This window comes from Apodemus sylvaticus, chromosome 6, assembly GCF_947179515.1.
Source record: "Apodemus sylvaticus chromosome 6, mApoSyl1.1, whole genome shotgun sequence".
NCBI lineage: Eukaryota > Metazoa > Chordata > Mammalia > Rodentia > Muridae > Apodemus > Apodemus sylvaticus.
The window spans coordinates 125160810-125179943 of NC_067477.1; the positions used below are offsets into that span (position 1 = coordinate 125160810).

Consider the following 19134-nt stretch of genomic DNA (forward strand, 5'->3'; position numbering starts at 1 on the left):
TGCTTTTGATAGGGACCTGGGTTTGGTTTCCAGAGCCCACATGATGGCTCGAAACCATCTTTTTCTCCAGTTCCAGGGGAAACCAACACCCTGTTTTGACCTCTGTGGGCACCAGGCACACATGTAGTCCGTATACATACATGTGGGCAAAACATTCCTACACAAATAAAAAATTGCTTACATATATATTTTACTTTTTAAAAAACTAATCTGTTCATTTAAGGTTGGCATTAAGAACATCAATAATGGAGCTAGCTCACAGTTTATTGCTAAATGAAGAAGCATTGGCTCAGATCACAAAGGCAAAGGGACCAGTGTTCATCTTTGAATGGTTAAGATTTCTTGATAAAGTCCTAGTTGCTGCCAACAAGGTGAGTATTGCCCACTCCCCACCATAAGATTGACATAAAGAAAGATGAAAATATTGTGTTTTTTAAATGTTATGAGTCATTTACCTCAGGAATTGGAGGATGTCATACTATGGGAATTTCTAGCTTATCCGTCTCTTAGTCAGCAGTAAAGCCCAAACCCTGTTTACATCTGCTTGTTGCATGCGTCATATCTGTCTAGGCAGTGCAATGTGACTGGATTAAAACGTCACTGTGCTGGTGTCACTTATAATCCACTTATAATTCCAGTGCCTGGGAAGGCCTCTGCGATAAGAGATTTTTACTTTCCCTTCTACAACCTCTTTGATTCAAACTTGTTTTGTGTATGTTTTTTTTTTATTTTGTTAGTATTAGATGCTTTCCTCTAGTGGGAAAATGTAAGAGTGAATCCTAAAAGGTTTTCTGGAAAAGGTGAATTTTACAAAGTGAATGTCACAATTGGCTAGACCTGACCTTATCTTAGTATGTTTCTCTAGACTAATTGTTCCCTAGAAGATGCCTTTCTACTCTGTTGTCTGAAGGGAATGTGGATAATTGTCTGGGACTGAGGAATTGGGATAGGGAGACTAAAGACTTTAACATTCATGATGTAAACATTCACTTAATTCCTATTTTAGTACAGCGACCTCAGTCCACAGTTTTGTCTGATCCTTCTTGTTCAAAGATGTCCTATCTCATTTTTTTTCCAGGACGCAAGCCTCTAGCTTTCTTCTGGAATGGAAGAAAGGAGGGTAGAAAATTTTGTTTGTTTGTTGGCTTTGATTTTACTTTGTCTGACCGCTTTATTAGTTATTCCTGGCTGGCCTGGGGCTCATTGCATATCCCAGACTGGCCTCAAACATTCAGCTGTCTTCCTGCATTAGCTGTCTGAGTGGTGAAATGCTGGGCATGATGGGTGTACTCCAGTATAGCCTCTTGGACAGTCAACTAGTAATTCCTTTTATTTCTGGGTGCAGATTTATTCTCGCCTGAAAGACCAAGAATCACTTTTAGGTTCCCTGTTGGCTTTCAAGTTTTGTCCAAGTTCCTTTCCTATTGTTGTGGCCATGGATACCCTAGTAACCTTTAACTGGAATTTTCTTTTTGTCTTTTAAACCTCCTGTAACTGGGCATTTGTTGTTTCCCTTCCAAGGAAAAGTCTTTTTGGAGCTGGCCCATGACTCACACTGCCTACAGCAATCATCTGGATGTGTTGTATTTGGCTCCCTTCTATCTTTACATGTGGCTTATCCTCTGCTTTAAATACTTAGCCCTCACTGTGTTTTGTTGTGAGAGTTGTCAGTCTTCCTTTTCAGTGATACTCACTCCTATGACTCCTACCACCACTTTACATAACTGCTTTGAAAAGACATCTGGGCTGGCCTGGAGCTCAGCTGCTAGAGTACTTGCCTCCACCATGCAGAAAGCCCTGGGTTTAATTCCTATCGCCACATAGAACAAGTGTATGTGGTGGCCGTTGTAATAATCCTAGCCCTGGGAAGTGGAGGAGTGAGCAAAAGTTCACAGTCATTCTCAGCTACATGATGGATTCAAGGCTAGCAGAGATTCATTCGTGTTCTCTCTCTCTCTCTCTCTCTCTCTCTCTCTCTCTCTCTCTCTCTCTCTCTCTCTCTCTCTGAGTTAAGACATTTACACCAATTTATTGTTTTCAAACCCATCCTTTGCCAACCCCCTAAAATCATTCCCTTCCCTTATATCATGTGGATTAGCAACTGTTAAGGGAGTTACCCACAAGCATATCTAGAACATATAACCTGGAACACTGGCAAAAGCCTGTAATGTTCAGGGAAGGAGTGTCTATGGGACCTCAGTGGCCAGTGACTTTAGAAGTAACTCATACCTGGCATTGGGCTCTTCTTAGCCTCTAGGAGGAGCATTGTTGCCCTGTTATAGCGTCACTGCATTTTAATGCTCTGCGTGTGTTTGTTCATATATATACATATATATGTATATATATGTATACATATATATGTATCTAGTTATTCCTGGACTAGTTTTCTAGTTTTCTAACCTTTTTTGTTTCCCGAACATTTTACATTTAAGCAAATGTAGCTGCAGTGAAACTTTAAAAGTATACATATGGAAACCATTCACAGAGGTTTACCAATTAGCAATTAGAAGGCTAAGCATTTAGAAGGCTAATGAGGATCACAAGTTCAAGGCCATCCTAGGATGCAATAAGACTAACTCAAAACATATTGAAGATATTTCCATGAATATAACAATTTAGGATTCTTGATTCAGTATAGTGAATTGTTTTCTCCAACTAAAATGCAATTATGTTTTATCTTAGACTTGGTCTCATCATTCCTTGTCCTGAGAGTGGATTCTAGTGGCCCAATGTACCGTGGATACTTGGAACCCACGCTGTCCCTGGTTGTTACCTTGCTGCTGACAGTTCCACCTTCACACACAGAAGTTCACCAGTGTTTGGGCAGATGCTTGGGGGCCACCATAACTACTGTTGGACCAGAGCTGCAGGGTAAGCAAATTCATCTTCAGTTAAAGAGAGTGCCTGGGCAAGTACTGTTCCGCTGGTTTCCTCAATATCACCATTGTGTTGCTTGCAAAGCATTTTAATAATTATCATCTACCATACATTTTGTTTTCCAAAATGTGGCACTCAATGTTTTATATGTGCCATTTTTAAAATAATATGGATGTGATGGTTTGTATGTGCTTGGCCCAGGGAGTGGCACTATTAGTAGGTGTAGCATTGTTGGAGGGAGTCTGTCATAGTCTGATGGGCTTAAATTCCCTCAACCTAGCTGCCTGGGAGTGAGTCTTCTGCTAGCAGCCTTCAGATAAAGATGTAGAACTCTCAACTCCTCCTGTACCATGCCTGCCTGGATGCTGCCATTTTCCCACTTTGATGATACTGAACTTTTAAGTCAGACCCAATTAAATGTTGTGCCTTATAAGACTTGCCATGGTCATGGTGTCTGTTCACAGCAGTAAAACCCTAATTAAGACAGCAGGCAAACCAGAACAGGTGTCAGGGTTTTACTGGCAGTTGTAGAGGGCTTAGACATCTCTATGTAGAGCAGGCTATCGTTGAATTTGCAGTCTCTGGAGTGCTTGGATTAAAGGTATGCATCACCACTCCTGGGTAAAGCATTTTTAAAAGTCTTGAACAGAGAAAACATTTTAAATGAAACTCTACTTGGACATCTCCTCCACCACAAAAAATGGAAAGGAAGTTCTTTTAGTCTGGGATGCCAAATACTGCCTCCATGAGCTTACTCTTTGATTTTACCACCCCTAACGGTGTGTTACCTGTCACTGAGGCAGCTAGTTCAGAGGAAAGGTTCATAGAAGGTTGACTGCTGCTGTACTTGGAACTGGATCTTCCTGATGGTGACTTCAACCTGAATTCAGTGAGTCATGACTGGACCCTGAATGCATACACTCAGAATTCCTGCTTCCCTTTCTGTTTATTTTATGTTTTGAGGAGGTCAACTTCAGGTCTCTGAAGAAGGAAATTGAAGAAGGCCTCAAAAAATGGAAAAATCTTCCATGCTCTTGGATTGCCATGACTAATATAGTAAACATGGCCATCTTTCCAAAAGCAATACACAGAATCAATGCAATCTCCATCAAAACCCCAACTCAGTCCTTTATAGAGTTAGAAAGAGCAATTCTCAAATTTATCTGTAATAACAAAAAAACCCAGGATAGCTAAAACTATTCTCAACAGTAAAAGAACTTCTGGGGGAATCAGAATCCCTTACCTCAAGCAGTACTACAGAGCAGTAGTGTTAAAATATGCATGGTATTGATACGGTGACAGGCAGGTAGATCAATGGAATAGAACTGAAGACCCAGAAATGAACCCCCACAGCTATGGTCACTTGATTTTTGACAAAGGAGCTAACACCATCCAGTGGAATAAAGATAGCCTTTTAATCAAACGGTGCTGGTTCAACTGGAGGTCAGCATGCAGAAGAATGCAAATCGATCCATTCTTATCTCCTTATACTAAGCTCAAGTCCAAGTGGATCAAGGACCTCCACATAAAACCAGACTCACTGAAACTAATAGAACAGAAACTGGGGAAGACCCTTGAGGACCTGGGCCAAGGATAAAATATCCTGAACAGATCACCAATAGCTTATGCTCTAAGATCAAGAATTGACCAAATGGACCTCATAAAATTGCAAAGTTTCTGTAAGGCAAAGGACACTGTCAATCGGAGAAAACGGCAACCAAAAAATTGGGAAATATTTTCAGAAACCTTACATACGACAGAGGGCTAATATCCAATATTTAAAAAAAAGTAAAGAAGTTAGGCTTCAGAGAGCCAAATAACCCTATTAAAATATTGGGTACAGAGCTAAACAAAGAGTTTTCACCTGAAGGATTTAGAATGGCTGAGAAGCACTCTGGAAATCAGTCTGGCGGTTCCTCTGAAAACTGGGCACCTCACTTCCAGAAGATCCTGCTATACCACTCCTGGGCATATACCCAGAGGATTCCCCACCATGTAATAAGGATACATGCTCTACTATGTTCATCGCAGCCCTATTTATAATTGCCAGATGCTGGAAAGAGCCCAGGTATCCCTCAACAGAAGAGTGGATGCAAAAAATGTGGTATATCTACACAATGGAGTACTATTCAGCCATTAGAAATAATGAATTCATGAAATTCTTAGGCAAATGGATGGAGCTAGAGAACATCATACTAAGTGAGGTAACCCAGACTCAAAAGGTGAATCATGATATGCACTCACTAATAAGTGGATATTAACCTAGAAACCTGGAATACCCAAAACATAATCTACACATCAAATGAGGTACAAGAAGAAAGGAAGAGTGGCCCCTTGTTTTGGAAAGACTCAGTGAAGCAGTATTCAGCAAAACCAGAACGGGGAAGTGGGAAGGGGTGGGTGGGAGGACAGGAGGAGAGAAGGGGGCTTATGGGACTTTCTGGGAGTGGGGGGGCTAGGAAAGGGGAAATCATTTGAAATGTAAATAAAAAATATATCGAATAAAAAAAATAATGTAAAAAAAAAAGAAATTTTCAACATCATTAGTCATTAGGGATATGCAAATCAAAACAAGCCTGAGATTTCAACTCACACCAGTCAGAATGGCTAAGATCAAAAACTCAGTAGACAGCAGGCATTGGTGAGGATGTGGAGAAAGAGGAATACTCCTCCACTACTGTTGGGATTGCAAGCAGATTCAACCACTCTGGAAATCAGTCTGGTGGTTTCTCAGAAAACTGGGCATGACCCTTCAAGGGGACCCTGATATACCATTTCTGGGCATATACACAGAGGTTTCCCCAGCGTGTCTTAAGGATACATGCTATATGTTCATAGCAGCCCTATTTATAATAGCCAGAAACTTGAAAGTACCCAGATATCTCTCAACAGAGCAATGGATATAGAACATGTGATATATTTACACAATGGAATTATACTCAGCAATTAAAAACAATGAATTCATGAAATTCTTAGGCAAATAGTTGGAACTGGAAAATACGATCCTAAGTGAGGTAACCCAATCACAAAAGAACACACATGGAATAATGTGTCACTAATAAGTGGATATTAGCCCAGAAGCTCTGAATCCCAAGACACAATTTACATATCAAATGATTTCCAAGAAGAAGGAAGGAGAGGGCCCTGGTCCTGGAAAGGCTTGATGCAACAATGTAGGAGATTACCAGGACAGAGAAGTGCGAGGGGGTTGACTGGTGAATGGGGGGAGGGAAGAGGGCTTATAAGAGTTATGGGGAGGGAGGAACCGGGAAAGGGGAAATCATTAGGAATGTAAACAAAGAATGTAGAAAAATAAAAAATATGTAATATAATTTCCTTCATTTCCTCTATAAGGTTTTATTATTAGACAAACAGTATTTAAAGTTGTCATAATGAAAGTAGAGTTGTGTTTGTTGAGTAGAGAACCACAGAATGAGAAATCCTATGGTTCTTTAGCCAGAAGACTGGTGGTTATAAAGGATAATATGATTTTTTTAAAAGTAATTCATTTCTAAGACCTAAATTCTTACCTTGCAAATACAGTTGTGTTTCAAAGTCATATTTGTGGACTATATGGGTTGTTTTTTTTTTAAAAAAAAATAATCTGAATAATGATTTGAAGAAGGGTTTAGCTGGAAGATGACTACTTTCTGAGAGTCTTTTTGTGACACTAATAGCATAGTTACATTTAATGTTATCTTTTATTTTCCTATAAGGAAATGCAGCCACCATTTCCACCATCCGCTCCTCTTGCTTGGTGGGTTGTGCCATCACCCAGGACCACTCTGATTCTCTGCTTCAGGCAGCTGCCATCTCTTGCCTTCAAGAGCTTCACATGTTTGCCCCACAACACGTCAATCTGTCCAGCCTTGTTCCAAGCCTTTGTGTGAGTATACAGTCATTCACCATTTTCTATCGAGAGCTTTAAATTTTCTTTGTCCAAAGACCAAACTGGACTAAAACACAAACATACTGGCTGGATTATATGTTTTAGTGTTTAAGTTTCAATAGTTATCTTCTTTTCTTTTATTTACTTTTGTTTTAAATTTTAAGAAATATTTTGATGAACTGCTTATTTCCTAGCTAAGAACTTGCAGTCTGTGGTCCCATTCTCTTAGAACTGTATTTCTTAGCACTTGATTGATGGCTTCTGAGATCTGCTGATGTCATTGCAATGTTCAATGTGTCCATTCAGCAAATATTTATGGATTGCCTGTTAGATGTAAGGTACAAGGCAGACTACTGCAGACAGTTATATAAATAAGACAAGATTAGCCTTTGTCATGAGGCTTAAGCTAAGGAGACCGTTAACAATAGCTATTTACAAAGAAGGTAAGAGCTAGGGAGGCTGTAGAACGTTGGTAAAAGGTTGAGGATATTGCTCAGTGTTAAAGCACTTGTGTAGCGTTTAGAAGGCCCTGGTTTTGATTCTCAACAAACAGAAAACAGAAAAGAAAAGGCATACACTTCCCATAAGGAGTATATAACACAGGGCCTATCATAAGCCAGACATTGAGAAATTAGTTTCCTGAAAAATAGTACTAAAGATGTGTTTTGTAGAATAGGATTTAGTGTCAGTACCAGAGTATTCATTGGGAAAAGTAGGAAGGCCTCTATATGAGAGGTATGATGTGCTTAAAGGTGTGGTTAAACCTGGAAGAGGTGAAAGTATGGACAGTGGAAAGCAAGGTGGGAAAGCAAGGATAGCTAGCCAGGGGCCAGATCATGCAGATGTTCATAGATAGTAAAACCTTGGAGTTAATTCTGTAACAAGGAACTTGAAAGGCAGGTGACATGATCAGATCTGTACTTTCTCCATTCTGTCCTCGATGCATAATGGAGACTGGATTCTCCTTTACAGTAAGCTAAGAATCTTGGTATTGTAGGAGAATGATGATAACAGTTGTTTTAGGTTGTTTGCAATTAGAATAAGGGGGAAAAGGATGGTTTCAAATGACATTTAGGAGGAAGAATTGACAGAATGAGTTGATTAATTGGCCCTGAAGGAAAAGCAAGAAGCTGTTTTAGGTTCTGTCCTGAGCATGGTGATGGAATTTCCTGTGATTGGCATTGTTGGGCAGGGTTGGGAGGAGTGGAATACCATTATTTGCTTATAGGTGTGTGACTGATTACATGAGCCTGGAGCTCAGTTAAAAAATGAGTGGATTAAGTTAGGGGGTGGTAGCTCATGTCTTTGATCCCAGCACTTGGAAGGCAGAGGGCAGGCAGATCTCTGTGAGTTCTAGGCCAGCCTGGTCTACAGTGAGTTCCAGGACAGCTGTAGCTACAGAGAGAAAGGTTTTGTCATAAATCAAACCAAGCAAACAAACAAAAGACTGGATTGGAGCAATTGGTTTGGTACTGTAAGTCGTTTAGATGACCAATGGGAGTAGATGAGATCAGAGAGAGTGCTGAGTGAGAAACCCACCGTGGTAGATTTATAAAATAAAAGAAGACTCTCAGTGAACTGAGAGGAAATGGGAAGGGGAACAGGGGGATAGCAGTGATATAAGAAAGACTGAAGGAAAGTAGAGGGTGTATTCACACAAGCCAAACGCAGTAGAGGAGCAGATAGCTGTATCAAATACTGATAAGGCCTGAGGAGAGCTGCAATATGCCCTTTGACCTTTGTCACATGATTGCTCATAGCAATAACTTGCTGGAAGAATGATGGCAGTAAGAGTCAAAGTGATTGGGTTAGAGATGGAGCACAAGTAGAAAGTCTGCATAGACGTTTTCAATGTTGGAGCTGGAACAATGGCTCAGTGGTTAAGAGCATGAGCTGCTCTTCAGAGGACCCAGGTTCAATTTCCAGCACTCATGTGATGGCTAACAATTGTCTGTAACTCCAGGTCTAGGCGACCCAACATCCTTTTGTGGACTCCTCAATTACTGGCTGCACATGGTACACAGAACTACATGTAATCAAAACACCCCTACACATGAAATAAAAATAACAAATAAAATGTTACCCTTGAGCCATTTGAACTGTATTTCCAAAGGATAAGAACGTTGTCTTATGTAACCATAGAACAGTTATTATGTGCTTTTAGTTCAGTATTGACTCCTTGCTTTTATTAAGTCTGTCACGCCTTTAGTCATTGAACAGAACTTTTGACTGTCTGTAGACACTACTGTGTAAACAATGGAGTGACTATTGGTAGAAATCTCAACATAGCAGTAGACTTCTTGCAATGTCTTTATTCAGCCTACATACATTACACCTCATCATCTCTCTGATATGATTCTGGCCTTCATGACTGATGCTGGCTTCCTTAAAACTAAAGCTTGTTTGTATTCCTTTACTTATTGATATTGTGATAATAGGAAAGCTTACTAACATCATAATCTTACCTTTATTGTGTGTACAGTGAGAGTGAATACATGTGTCAAAGAGAGAGAGTTGTATACACACATAAATGATTGAATGGGGTCAGAAGACAGTCTTCGAGAGTCAGTTCTCTCTTTCCCCCGTGGTTCTCAGCCATTGAACTCAGAGTGTCCACCTCGATTGTCAGCTGCTTTTACCCATTCCTAAAAGGCAATACTTTTGAGGTGAGATGGTTTTGAGGTGTTTTTGTGCCTCTTAATTTTTATTATTCCTCAGTTAGCTAAAGAAATTGATCCACTTACATGGGATTTGCCCAAGAAATACATAAATGCGATTAGAAATATGTTCAGAAATACATATAGGGGTGAGGAAGAAACACAAATCACAACAGTCTGCACATATCTTTGATTACATATGACTGTATCAGAAAATCCCATTTACTGTTAAACAGAAGCAAAAACAAAGGAAACAAGCTTGTCCTTTGGGCATTCTTCCCATATAGATTTGATATTGATAACTTCCTAAAACGCAAAGTTATGTTTAATCTTACTATAAAAGAAGTGGATAAGGAGGAGGTGATAAAGAAGAAAGGGACATAGATGTATATTTGGTGTTTTTTTTTAAGATTTATTTATTTATTATATGTAAGTACTCTGTAGCTGTCTTCAGATACCCCAGAAAGAACATCATGCTCATTACAGATTAGCTACTATGTGGTTGCTGGGATTTGAACTCAGGACCTTTAGAAGAGTGGTCAGTGCTCTTAACCACTGAGCCATCTCACTAGTCCTTGTGTATTTGGTGTTTTAACCTCCAATGACTCAACAGGCTTTCTGTTTAGTAGTTGTCTCTAAAATAAAAATTTGCTCATTTTTCTAGGTGGGAGCTGCCCTAAGACCAGCCTTTTCACAAGATACGCCATCAGATATAATAGCAAAAGCTTGTCAGGTAAGAAGAAAGCAGGCTTTCTATAGCCACCTTCTATAAATTCCTAGAAGTCTTAGATTTTACTTAAACGGAGAAAAATCAAATAGTGGCAAACACTATTGAAATACAATAGTGTTCATTCCTTTTTTATAAATTTTCAAATAAAATCATCCATTCATCCATCTGTTCATTCATTCAGTTGTCTGATCTGTGTGAGGCACTGCGCTCATATGGATGGCAGGACAACTTGTAGGTGTCAGCCGTCTCCTCCACTGCGTGATTCCCACACAGGTCACCATTCTGACCAAGGGGGGGAACCTGCCAGCTGAGCCATCTTGCTGCCCCTCCTCATCTTGTCTCCTATTTTATTCTATAGGAAATGTAAAATAGTAGGCGTTAATCACACTCCTTTTTTGTCATAGCTCAGGCTTCGACTTTGGATCCTCAGCTACTATATTATGTCCAAGTGAACAGACCTGTAAACATCCTAAGGGGAGCCAAAATAAACATAAAATATAAAATTTGTGATAACAAATGAGTGTAGCAACAGTTAGGGCACTAGACATTTTTGACCATAGGTTATGAGAATTCCTGGATTCCTGGAAAGAGCTGCACATTATGGAAGTGACATTGTACCATCAGTCCATGAGAGGTAGTCTCGAATTGTCCCATCTGCAGGGAGAGAGCCACCCAAGCACACGTGTCCTACCCCTGTGCTAAGGGCCTTCCTCTCCCATGTCTCCCCGAGGAAGGATTCCTGCACTGAGTTCCAATCTTTTCAAAAATGGCATTCTTTGTGTGCACAGCATTGAACAGAGCTGTCTCCTCCACAGTCGGCTGGAGAGCAGAGCCATGGCCCTCATCTTTGCTTGGGATCCATAGGCACACTGCCTGCGACTGCCCTCAGCAGTGCCCAGCATGAAGTTCTTTATTCTTGTGGTTGAATGGTTAACTCCATGTCATTGAGTTGGTGTCTCTGGTACTTCTTGCTCTTTAGGGAAATTAAGTCCTTCCACAGACAGTACGGCACAGAGAGAAGAGGATCTTTGCTGTAAGGGGTAGATCTTTGCTTTGTGGTTGAAGTGTTGGGGTGAAAGTCAATCCTTTGGGACACTAACAAACAAGTATTGAAAGTAGTCATGTGCAATTTTCCGTTTGATGATGGCGTTGTGAGCACAGCACAGCACAGCACTCGGTCCTCCCACAAAGCTGCTGAGTGCTGGAATAGTGAAAGCCCCTAGAATTTCGTCTCCCAGGGAGCGGTGTGAAGGCTCCTAGTGTTGAGTTCCCTGGAACTTGCTTGTTGGTGGCACAAGTTGCTTTTTCTATAATGGTTATTGTTTCCTGGTAGCAGGTTCAAATGTCTGGCCTCCTTTCCACTTGCACAAGGAAACTTAGTGTGGAACTGGTGAGACAGTGAGTTGCACATTTGTTTTCTTTATAAAGGAGGGAGCAGCTTACAAGGTTCTTGTTTGTTGGTGAGAATAACTTCACTTCAGAAGCTTCTAATCAGTGTTATCTGTAGGCAGACCGGAAAAAGCTTCACCTGTAGGACACTGGCTGTTTCCGTGAGGCCGAAAAACAGACAGTGAAAGCCAGAACAGAGTCACAAACAGACACAGTGTACCTTAAATATTTCACTTGAGCCTAAAGTGCAAAAAATGTACACTTGCTTGCTTGGTGTGGGGCCAGGGTCTTTTCTCTGAATACGGTTTTGTTGACTCTTCACCGCATTGTCTTTCTTTACACACAAATCCATAAAGCATTACTTGCATTTTCCAGATATAAATACTCTTAAAAACCCACTTACATTTTTATTTCTGTACGTGTGTTTGTGTGTATATGCTCACATGCATGTGGGTGGCCACAGATGCTAAAAGAGGGTATCATTTCTCCTGGAGCTATACTAGAGTTCTGGGCAGTTGAGAACTGCCTGACAGTGCTGCTGAGAACCAAACTCTGGGCTTCGTCAAGAGAGCAAGGGCTCCTAAGCACTGAGCCATCCCTTCAGCCCCTAGATGAGTGGTTCTCAGCCTTCCTAACGCTGTGGCCCTTTAATACAGTTCCTCATGTTGTGGTGACCCCAACCATAACATTATTTTCAGAGCTACTTCCTAACTAATTTTGCTGGTATGAGTCATAATGGAAAATATTTTTGGAGATAGAGGACTGTCAAAGTGGATGTGACCCACAGGTTGAGAACAGCTGCCCTAGATTCCTTAAAGAAGAGAAAGTAGGAAGGTGTTTTGCAAAGAAAGTTTAGAGCCACATTTCTGGTGTTCACGAAATTCCCTGACTTTTAGTTACATTTCAACCAAATTGCACAAACGTCCTGTATCTCCAGGATGTTTAGTTCTGTAGGAATCAACTCCTTTATTTCTTCTGACACTCTTATTATATTGCATGTCATTTTGAACTTGGTATTTGCAGAACTATTTTGGTGGAGGAATTTATCTTGCCAGAAGTATGCCTTTAATAGCAATGTTTTTAAGTGCTCTTATTTTTACTAAACATAGTTTTCAGTTTTTGAAAATAAGTTTTTCGTTTTTATTATTATTATTATTATTATTTTCTAAATTCTTTGTTTATATTTCAAATGTTTTTCCCTTTCCAGGCTCCCCTCTCCCCATATGTCCCATAAGCTCTCTTCTCTCCACCCATTCCCCAGTCACCCCCCTCCCATTTCTCTGTCCTGGTACTCCCCTACAATGCTGGATCAAGACTTTCCAGGATCATGGGAGTCATTTGATGCTGATTGTGTCTTGGGTATTCAGAGCTTCTGGGCTAGTTAATATCCACTTATCACTGATTGCATTCCATGTATATTCTTTTTTGATTGGGTTACCTCACTTAGGATGATATTTTCCAGTTCCAACCATTTGCCTAAGAATTTTATGAATTCATTGTTTTTAATTGCTGAGTAGTATTCCATTGTGTATATATACCACATTTTCTGTATCCATTCCTCCATTGAGGGATATCTGAGTTCTTTCCAGCTTCTGGCTATTATAAATAAGGCTGCTATGAACATAGTGGAGCATGTGTCCTTATTGCATGCCAGGGAATCCACTGGGTATATGCCCAGGAGAGGTATAGCAGGGTACTCCGGAAGTGTCATGTCCAGTTTTCTGAAGAAACGCCAGACTGATTTCCATAGTAGTTGTACCATCTTGCAATCCCACCAGCAGTGGAGGAGTGTTCCTCTTTCTGCACATCCTCGCCAACACGTGCTGTCTCCTGAGTTTTTAACCTTAGCCATTCTGACTGGTGTGAGGTGAAATCTCAGGGTTGTTTTGATTTGCATTTCCCTAATGACTAATGATGTTGAGCATTTTTTTTAAGGTGCTTCTCGGCCATTTGAACTTCTTCAGGAGAAAATTCTTTGTTTAGATCTCTAACCCATTTTTTTTAATAGGCTTATTTAGTTCCCTGGGGTCTAACTTCTTGAGTTCTTTGTATATATTGGATATTAGCCTTCTATTGGATGTAGAGTTGGTGAACATCTTTTCCCAATTTGTTGGTTGCCATTTTGTCCTTTTGACAGTGTCCTTTGCCTTACAGAAACTTTGTAATTTTATGAAGTCCCAATAAGATTTTAAGCAAATAAAGTTGTTGATGTAAGTATTTGGTCAGTTTTTAAGGTTTTAAACCTTAAAAGTCCATCAGCTATGATTTGAAACCCAAATACTCCAGAAACCTAGAATGGTTTTATAATCTTTTTGGCAGCAAAACCTGAGCTTACAACACTTATTTGCCCCTGAAGCTGGATGAGGTTTTAGTCTTCATTTGTCTCTGAGTGATTTCTAATGAGTTCTCTATTACAATGTCCATGTGTCCACAGTGTGTTTCACCCCCGACCCTTCCCACTGTGTTCCTCAAGTGGTTCCTTTGTCCATTTTACCCAGAAGTCGTGGGCGTGAGCAGAGTTGCCAAAGCTGGCGCTGCCCAGGCCTCTTCCTGGTTGGCATCCTTCTGTTGACTTCGGTGTCTGTCCTCAGTGCGTTTCCTTTATTTCCCTGGGTTTCCATTTATTTTTCTTGCTCTACTTACCCCTTCAGTGTACCTACTTCCTCTGTTGTCTTGGTAGAGGCCTTTAAGATATTCTCTTCCTGAACAAATCTGCCTCCTAATCTTACTTTAGTTATTGCCTTCGTGTGGAAGTTTCTGGTCTTATGTGGTTACCTTCCACTTGCGTCTAGAACAGAGTTTCCAGCTGTCTTGTGGATCTTTTAGTGTTACGTACAACTCACATGTGAAAGTGTTAGGAATCAAACTTATGCTGACTTGTCTCTGCTGAACTTTTCCTAGGTTTTAGCTGTACTCCTGATGGTGGTGCCACCTTCCTTCTGTTCTTCAAGGTTGGAGCTCTGACTCCCCAACCCGAGTCTCAGTGTCCACGCCCGCCATACATGGTTTCTCACTTTGCATTCTTGGAGTCCTGTCTCCAAGGTTACCTTGGCTATTATTCCCAGGTCCATCCACGTCATGCATGTCTCTTGCATTGCTGTAGAGACATGGAACTGAATGTGCTATTTATTGTATGTATACTTTTTATAAAGCATAAATCTAATGGCAAGGATCCTTGGCAACTCAGTACCATCATCCGATTTAGTCATGGGATTCGGCAGTTTCATCCTGTCTGACCTCAGCTTTCCCGGTCTTCACTTGTTCCTCACCTCACACCCTGGTGTCTTTATAATCAAGCTCTCCTGATGTCTGAGACTCTTCTCTCCTTCCTAGCTATAAGTGCGTTTATAAACTCTGTACTTATAAATTTGACTTTTCTTTTTCCCTGTTACAAAAGTCTTTCATGATAAGTAATTTGATAGTTTGATAGTAAATAGGTAATTGTTGAAGAAGTTTTCAAGTAGAAAACCACTTATTTTAATTTTTTCATTAAATAGTGGAAAAATAGAATCTGGACATGGTGGCACAAACTTGTAATTCCTGTACTTAGGAGATGAGTTCAGAGCCACCCTGTAGTGCATGGCAAAGCCCTGTCTCAGACAAACAGAGTGGAAACTCAGTGCTGCTCTGTTTTCTGCAGGGGGATGGAATGAGCCCTTTTATTCTCTGTGCAGGGATATGAGGAAATCCATCCCACTCTCCTCTGTTCAGTTACTCCGTACACTGTAACTTCCGCTGTTCCTACCCAGGTGTGCAGCACATGGATTGGAAGCGGTGTTGTCAGCGATCTCAATGATCTCCATCGGGTGCATAATCTACTTGTTTCCTCTCTGGACAAAGTTCAGGCTGGCAAGGGATCTTCTAGTCAACTATACCGAGAGAGTGCCACCATCATGGAGAAGCTGGCTGTTCTTAAGGCATGGGCAGAGGTAAACATGGCCTCCCACGGCTCACCATTCCTCCATTTGAGCCCACTGGAGGACCCTGTGTGTGGAAAGCCTTTCCAACCTTTGTCAGTCAGTCTTTGGCAAACTTTTATCTCATTTTGTATGGTGACATCCACCTGTAATCACAATGCTGGGGGTGGGGCCTGGAGCAGGAGATTGCCGAGTCAGGCCCACTCTTGCACTTCACAGCAAGTTCTAAGACAGTCAGAGGTACAAACCAAGACCTGCCTGAAAAACAGAACACAAATTCTCTGTATTGTAGAAGAGTTATTATTACTTTCAAAGACCAGAAAAGGGATCTTCTGGAACTGTATTTTTGGGTGGTTGTGAGGCATCATGTGGTGCTGGGACCCAAACTCAGGTCCTTTAGCTTCTGAGCATCTCTGCAGCCCCTCAGCCATTCCTCTCTGTTCCTATGGTTCTGGTGGTTAGGACCACTGAACAGCAATGCTGCCTCAGCATGTGTAATAGTCAGTTGAGATAAAGGATACTGGGCTTCAGGCTAGGGACTTAGACACATTCCTCCAGAGAAAGAAATTATGGTGTATCGATGAAGTACCATAAGAATTAATTTTCTCTCCAGGTTTTAGACTATAGATCCAGCTGTCTTGCAAATAAAATATCCCTGGGATCCTGCACTTCACTCTGGTATTTTGGCAAAATAATGATTTTTGTTTATTTTAGTAAAATGTTTGCTTTTATTTATTAAATTTAGTTTCTTAAAATGAATGCAAATATGGAAAAGATACCATTTAGTGGATTTTATTTATTTTTTAAGAATAGGCCCCTAACAATTGTTCTTCAATCTCAGCTCTTCCTTAACTAATCTTCCCAGGTATGTGTAGCAGTGTGTGTTCTGATGACCACGAAGATCCTTTTTATGGTAGCAGGTCCTCTGCACATTTGCTTCTGTGACTGATGGGCCTGCTGCGAAGTTTGGCAATGCTGAGGGTAAAGAACATTAAAATGGAGTCAAGCCCTGGAACAAGTTCTATCTTAAGATTTATCATCTGTGTGACTCCTGCAAGAGACAACTGGCTCGCTGCCTCAGTTTTATCATTAAAAAGTGGAAATATCTTTTGTAGACTATGCGGTATAACAGTGCAAATATTTGTGCCTGGCACCTAACTGAGATAAATAAATGCCTTCAAAATTTGGTCAGAATGCCACTTAACAGAATTAGTAGTGTGCATTCATTTGGAGTACTTTTGTAGTCGGGGTTAATAGTTTAGCAATTTGTACCTCAGGCTTAGTTTTTTCTGCTGACTGGGAATTGTTACACCACTTCATTTCTTTTATCGCTTTCTTAGGTGCCAGCATGTCCTAGGTCTGTCCACTGAGACCTATTTTACCTCTGTTTACTTCACTTAGAGAGTTTGTTTGACAACTCCTCCAATTCTTTAGGTTTATGTGAACTGTGTGACATTGGATATTACTTACTTGCTTATTCAAAACTTATTTTCTTCACATTCACTTTTATCTTTAATTTTGTTTGCATGCATGCATGTATGTATGTATATATGCATGTATGTATGTATACCACTTGCATGTCTGATGTTCTGCACAAGTGCTCTTAATCACAGAGCCATATCTTTAGCTCTGTTCTGTTTTTTAATTTAAAAGTTTGGAAATGACTGAATATTTCATAGGATTATAATGTGAATTAAATTACATATAATTTATGTAAAGGACTGTGTGCAACACCTGCTATTTTATTCATAATGAACATTACCTTCTGTAATTAGTTTTACAGTTATTAAAGTTTTGCTTTAATCCAGGGCTAATATTTCTCTTCTTGACACTCTGATTTATCCACCAGTGTGTTATGGATTGTCAGCGCTCTGGCAGGATAGTAAAGAACAAGGCAGCTGTGCTGTATTTACTGAGCAAGACCAAGTCAGAACGAGGAGATGGGACAGAAAGTAAAGTGAGCTACCACAGGAGAACCCAGAGTTCTGAAACAGGGCAGGGCACTGAGCTGCGCTGTAGTCTCAGGGCTAAAATTTTGGAGCAAGTGATGTTTGAGTGGAAATTTGGAGGACAAGAGTAGATAGCAGGCAGGCGCTCATATGAAGAGTTCAAAGCTCTGGTCAGGTACTCTCCCCCCCCCCATCCTCACATCACCTTCATGCTCTTTGTCTTTGTAGTCTCCTTTTTTCCCTGAAATTTTCTCATTCCCTGACGTTTCCTGTAAGCATTCCTCTATCTGTCAGAAGCTTTCCATGTTAGGCACGTGCATTAGTTTCCTCAGTAGATACAAGGAGCAGTGCTGGAGCGTGAGAGGAGCCTTCACGACTTTGTGTACTGCAGCTGCTTTTCTCACTTGCTTGTTTTACTCCTTTTCCCTAGTTTTTTGTTTTGTTTTTTTCAAGACAGGGTTTCTCTGTGTAGCCCTGGCCGTCCTGGAACTCACTCTGTAGACCAGGCTCGCCTCGAACTCAGAAATCTGCCTGCCTCTGCCTCCCAGGTGCTGGGATTAAAGGCCCCCACTGCCTGGCCCTTTTCCTGTTTTAATTAATATTTTCCAGCACTGTGTTATCGCTTGTACAGATTCTAAATATAAATGTTAAAAAAGAAACTCAAGTAGAAATTACGCTGAATATGCTTTAGGAAACTTGCTATTACATGTCTTTTTTAAAAGGTCACAAACTACAAAGGACACAGAAAATACATGTGGCAAGTACATTGTATTCTTAGATCGGCTATCTGCTGTAATTGTAAGATTCTTAAGTATCATTTAAGGCCTATGTAGGAGGCAGATTTGGGGGATATTTATGGTGATCCTTTCTCTGGCCACCTCCCTTCTCTCAGTCCTTTTCTTTGAATGCTGTTTGATTGTGTCTAGTAAGCCTGGGAAAGAGGCGTCAGATAGGAAGTTATACTCTGTGCTGCGAGAGACTTTCAAAATGGACCCAGGATGCCAGACTAACTCAGGGAAGCCTACTTGAGATGAATAGTTAGAAATCAGATACATTTAAAAAAAAATGCTTGGGAAGCAGGAGGCAAAGTCTCTCTGTAGTAGTTATCAAGAATTCAGAAAGTGACTGGCAGTGGTAGCGCACACCTTTTATCTCAGCACTCAGGAGTCAGAGGCAAGTGATCTCTGTTAATTCAAAGCTAGCCTGATCCTCAGAGTGAGCTTTACAACAGCCAGGGCTTCACAGAAAATCTTGTCTTGAAAAAAGAAAACAAAACATCAAATAAAAGAATCATAAAGTTATATATGCCCTAATATTTATACCACTTTCTGTTGGTCATGTAACTGCATGATTATAACAATCTAAAATATTCCAATTTTTATTTAAACCATATTTTCAACTCATGAATGTCTTATTAGGTATATGTGGTTGCTATGAATATTAAGAAAGAAGCTGAGTCAAAACCAAAGAGAGCAATGAAAAATACTGATGATGATGACGACGATTATGGTGCCATAGACGAACTGCCTCCAGACAGTTTAATAACCCTGGTGCAGCCTGAACTGCCGACACTCAGCCACCTGTGGCTGGCAGCATTGAGAGACTATGCACTTTTGACTTCCACCAGCTGAGTTTTCCAGTCAGCTTCCCGCAGATGGTAAGTATTATGTGTGGTAGTTTGCTTTTATGAAGTTCAAACTAATAATAAAATGGACTTGGCAGGGTC

At 40.6% G+C, this 19134-nt stretch overlaps 1 protein-coding gene across 1 annotated transcript in view; it reads left to right on the forward strand.

Moving 5' to 3' along the window:
* Positions 1-283: 283 nt before the first annotated feature.
* LOC127687600 (HEAT repeat-containing protein 5B-like) overlaps positions 284-19134 on the forward strand; it is a 34325-nt gene continuing 15474 nt past the window's right edge. The window contains 7 exon segments of the mRNA XM_052186401.1: positions 284-371; positions 2683-2871; positions 6594-6763; positions 10088-10156; positions 15292-15471; positions 18827-19030; positions 19032-19065. Of these exon segments, the coding sequence (XP_052042361.1) occupies positions 2730-2871; positions 6594-6763; positions 10088-10156; positions 15292-15471; positions 18827-19030; positions 19032-19065 (799 nt within the window). The 5' untranslated portion in view covers positions 284-371; positions 2683-2729.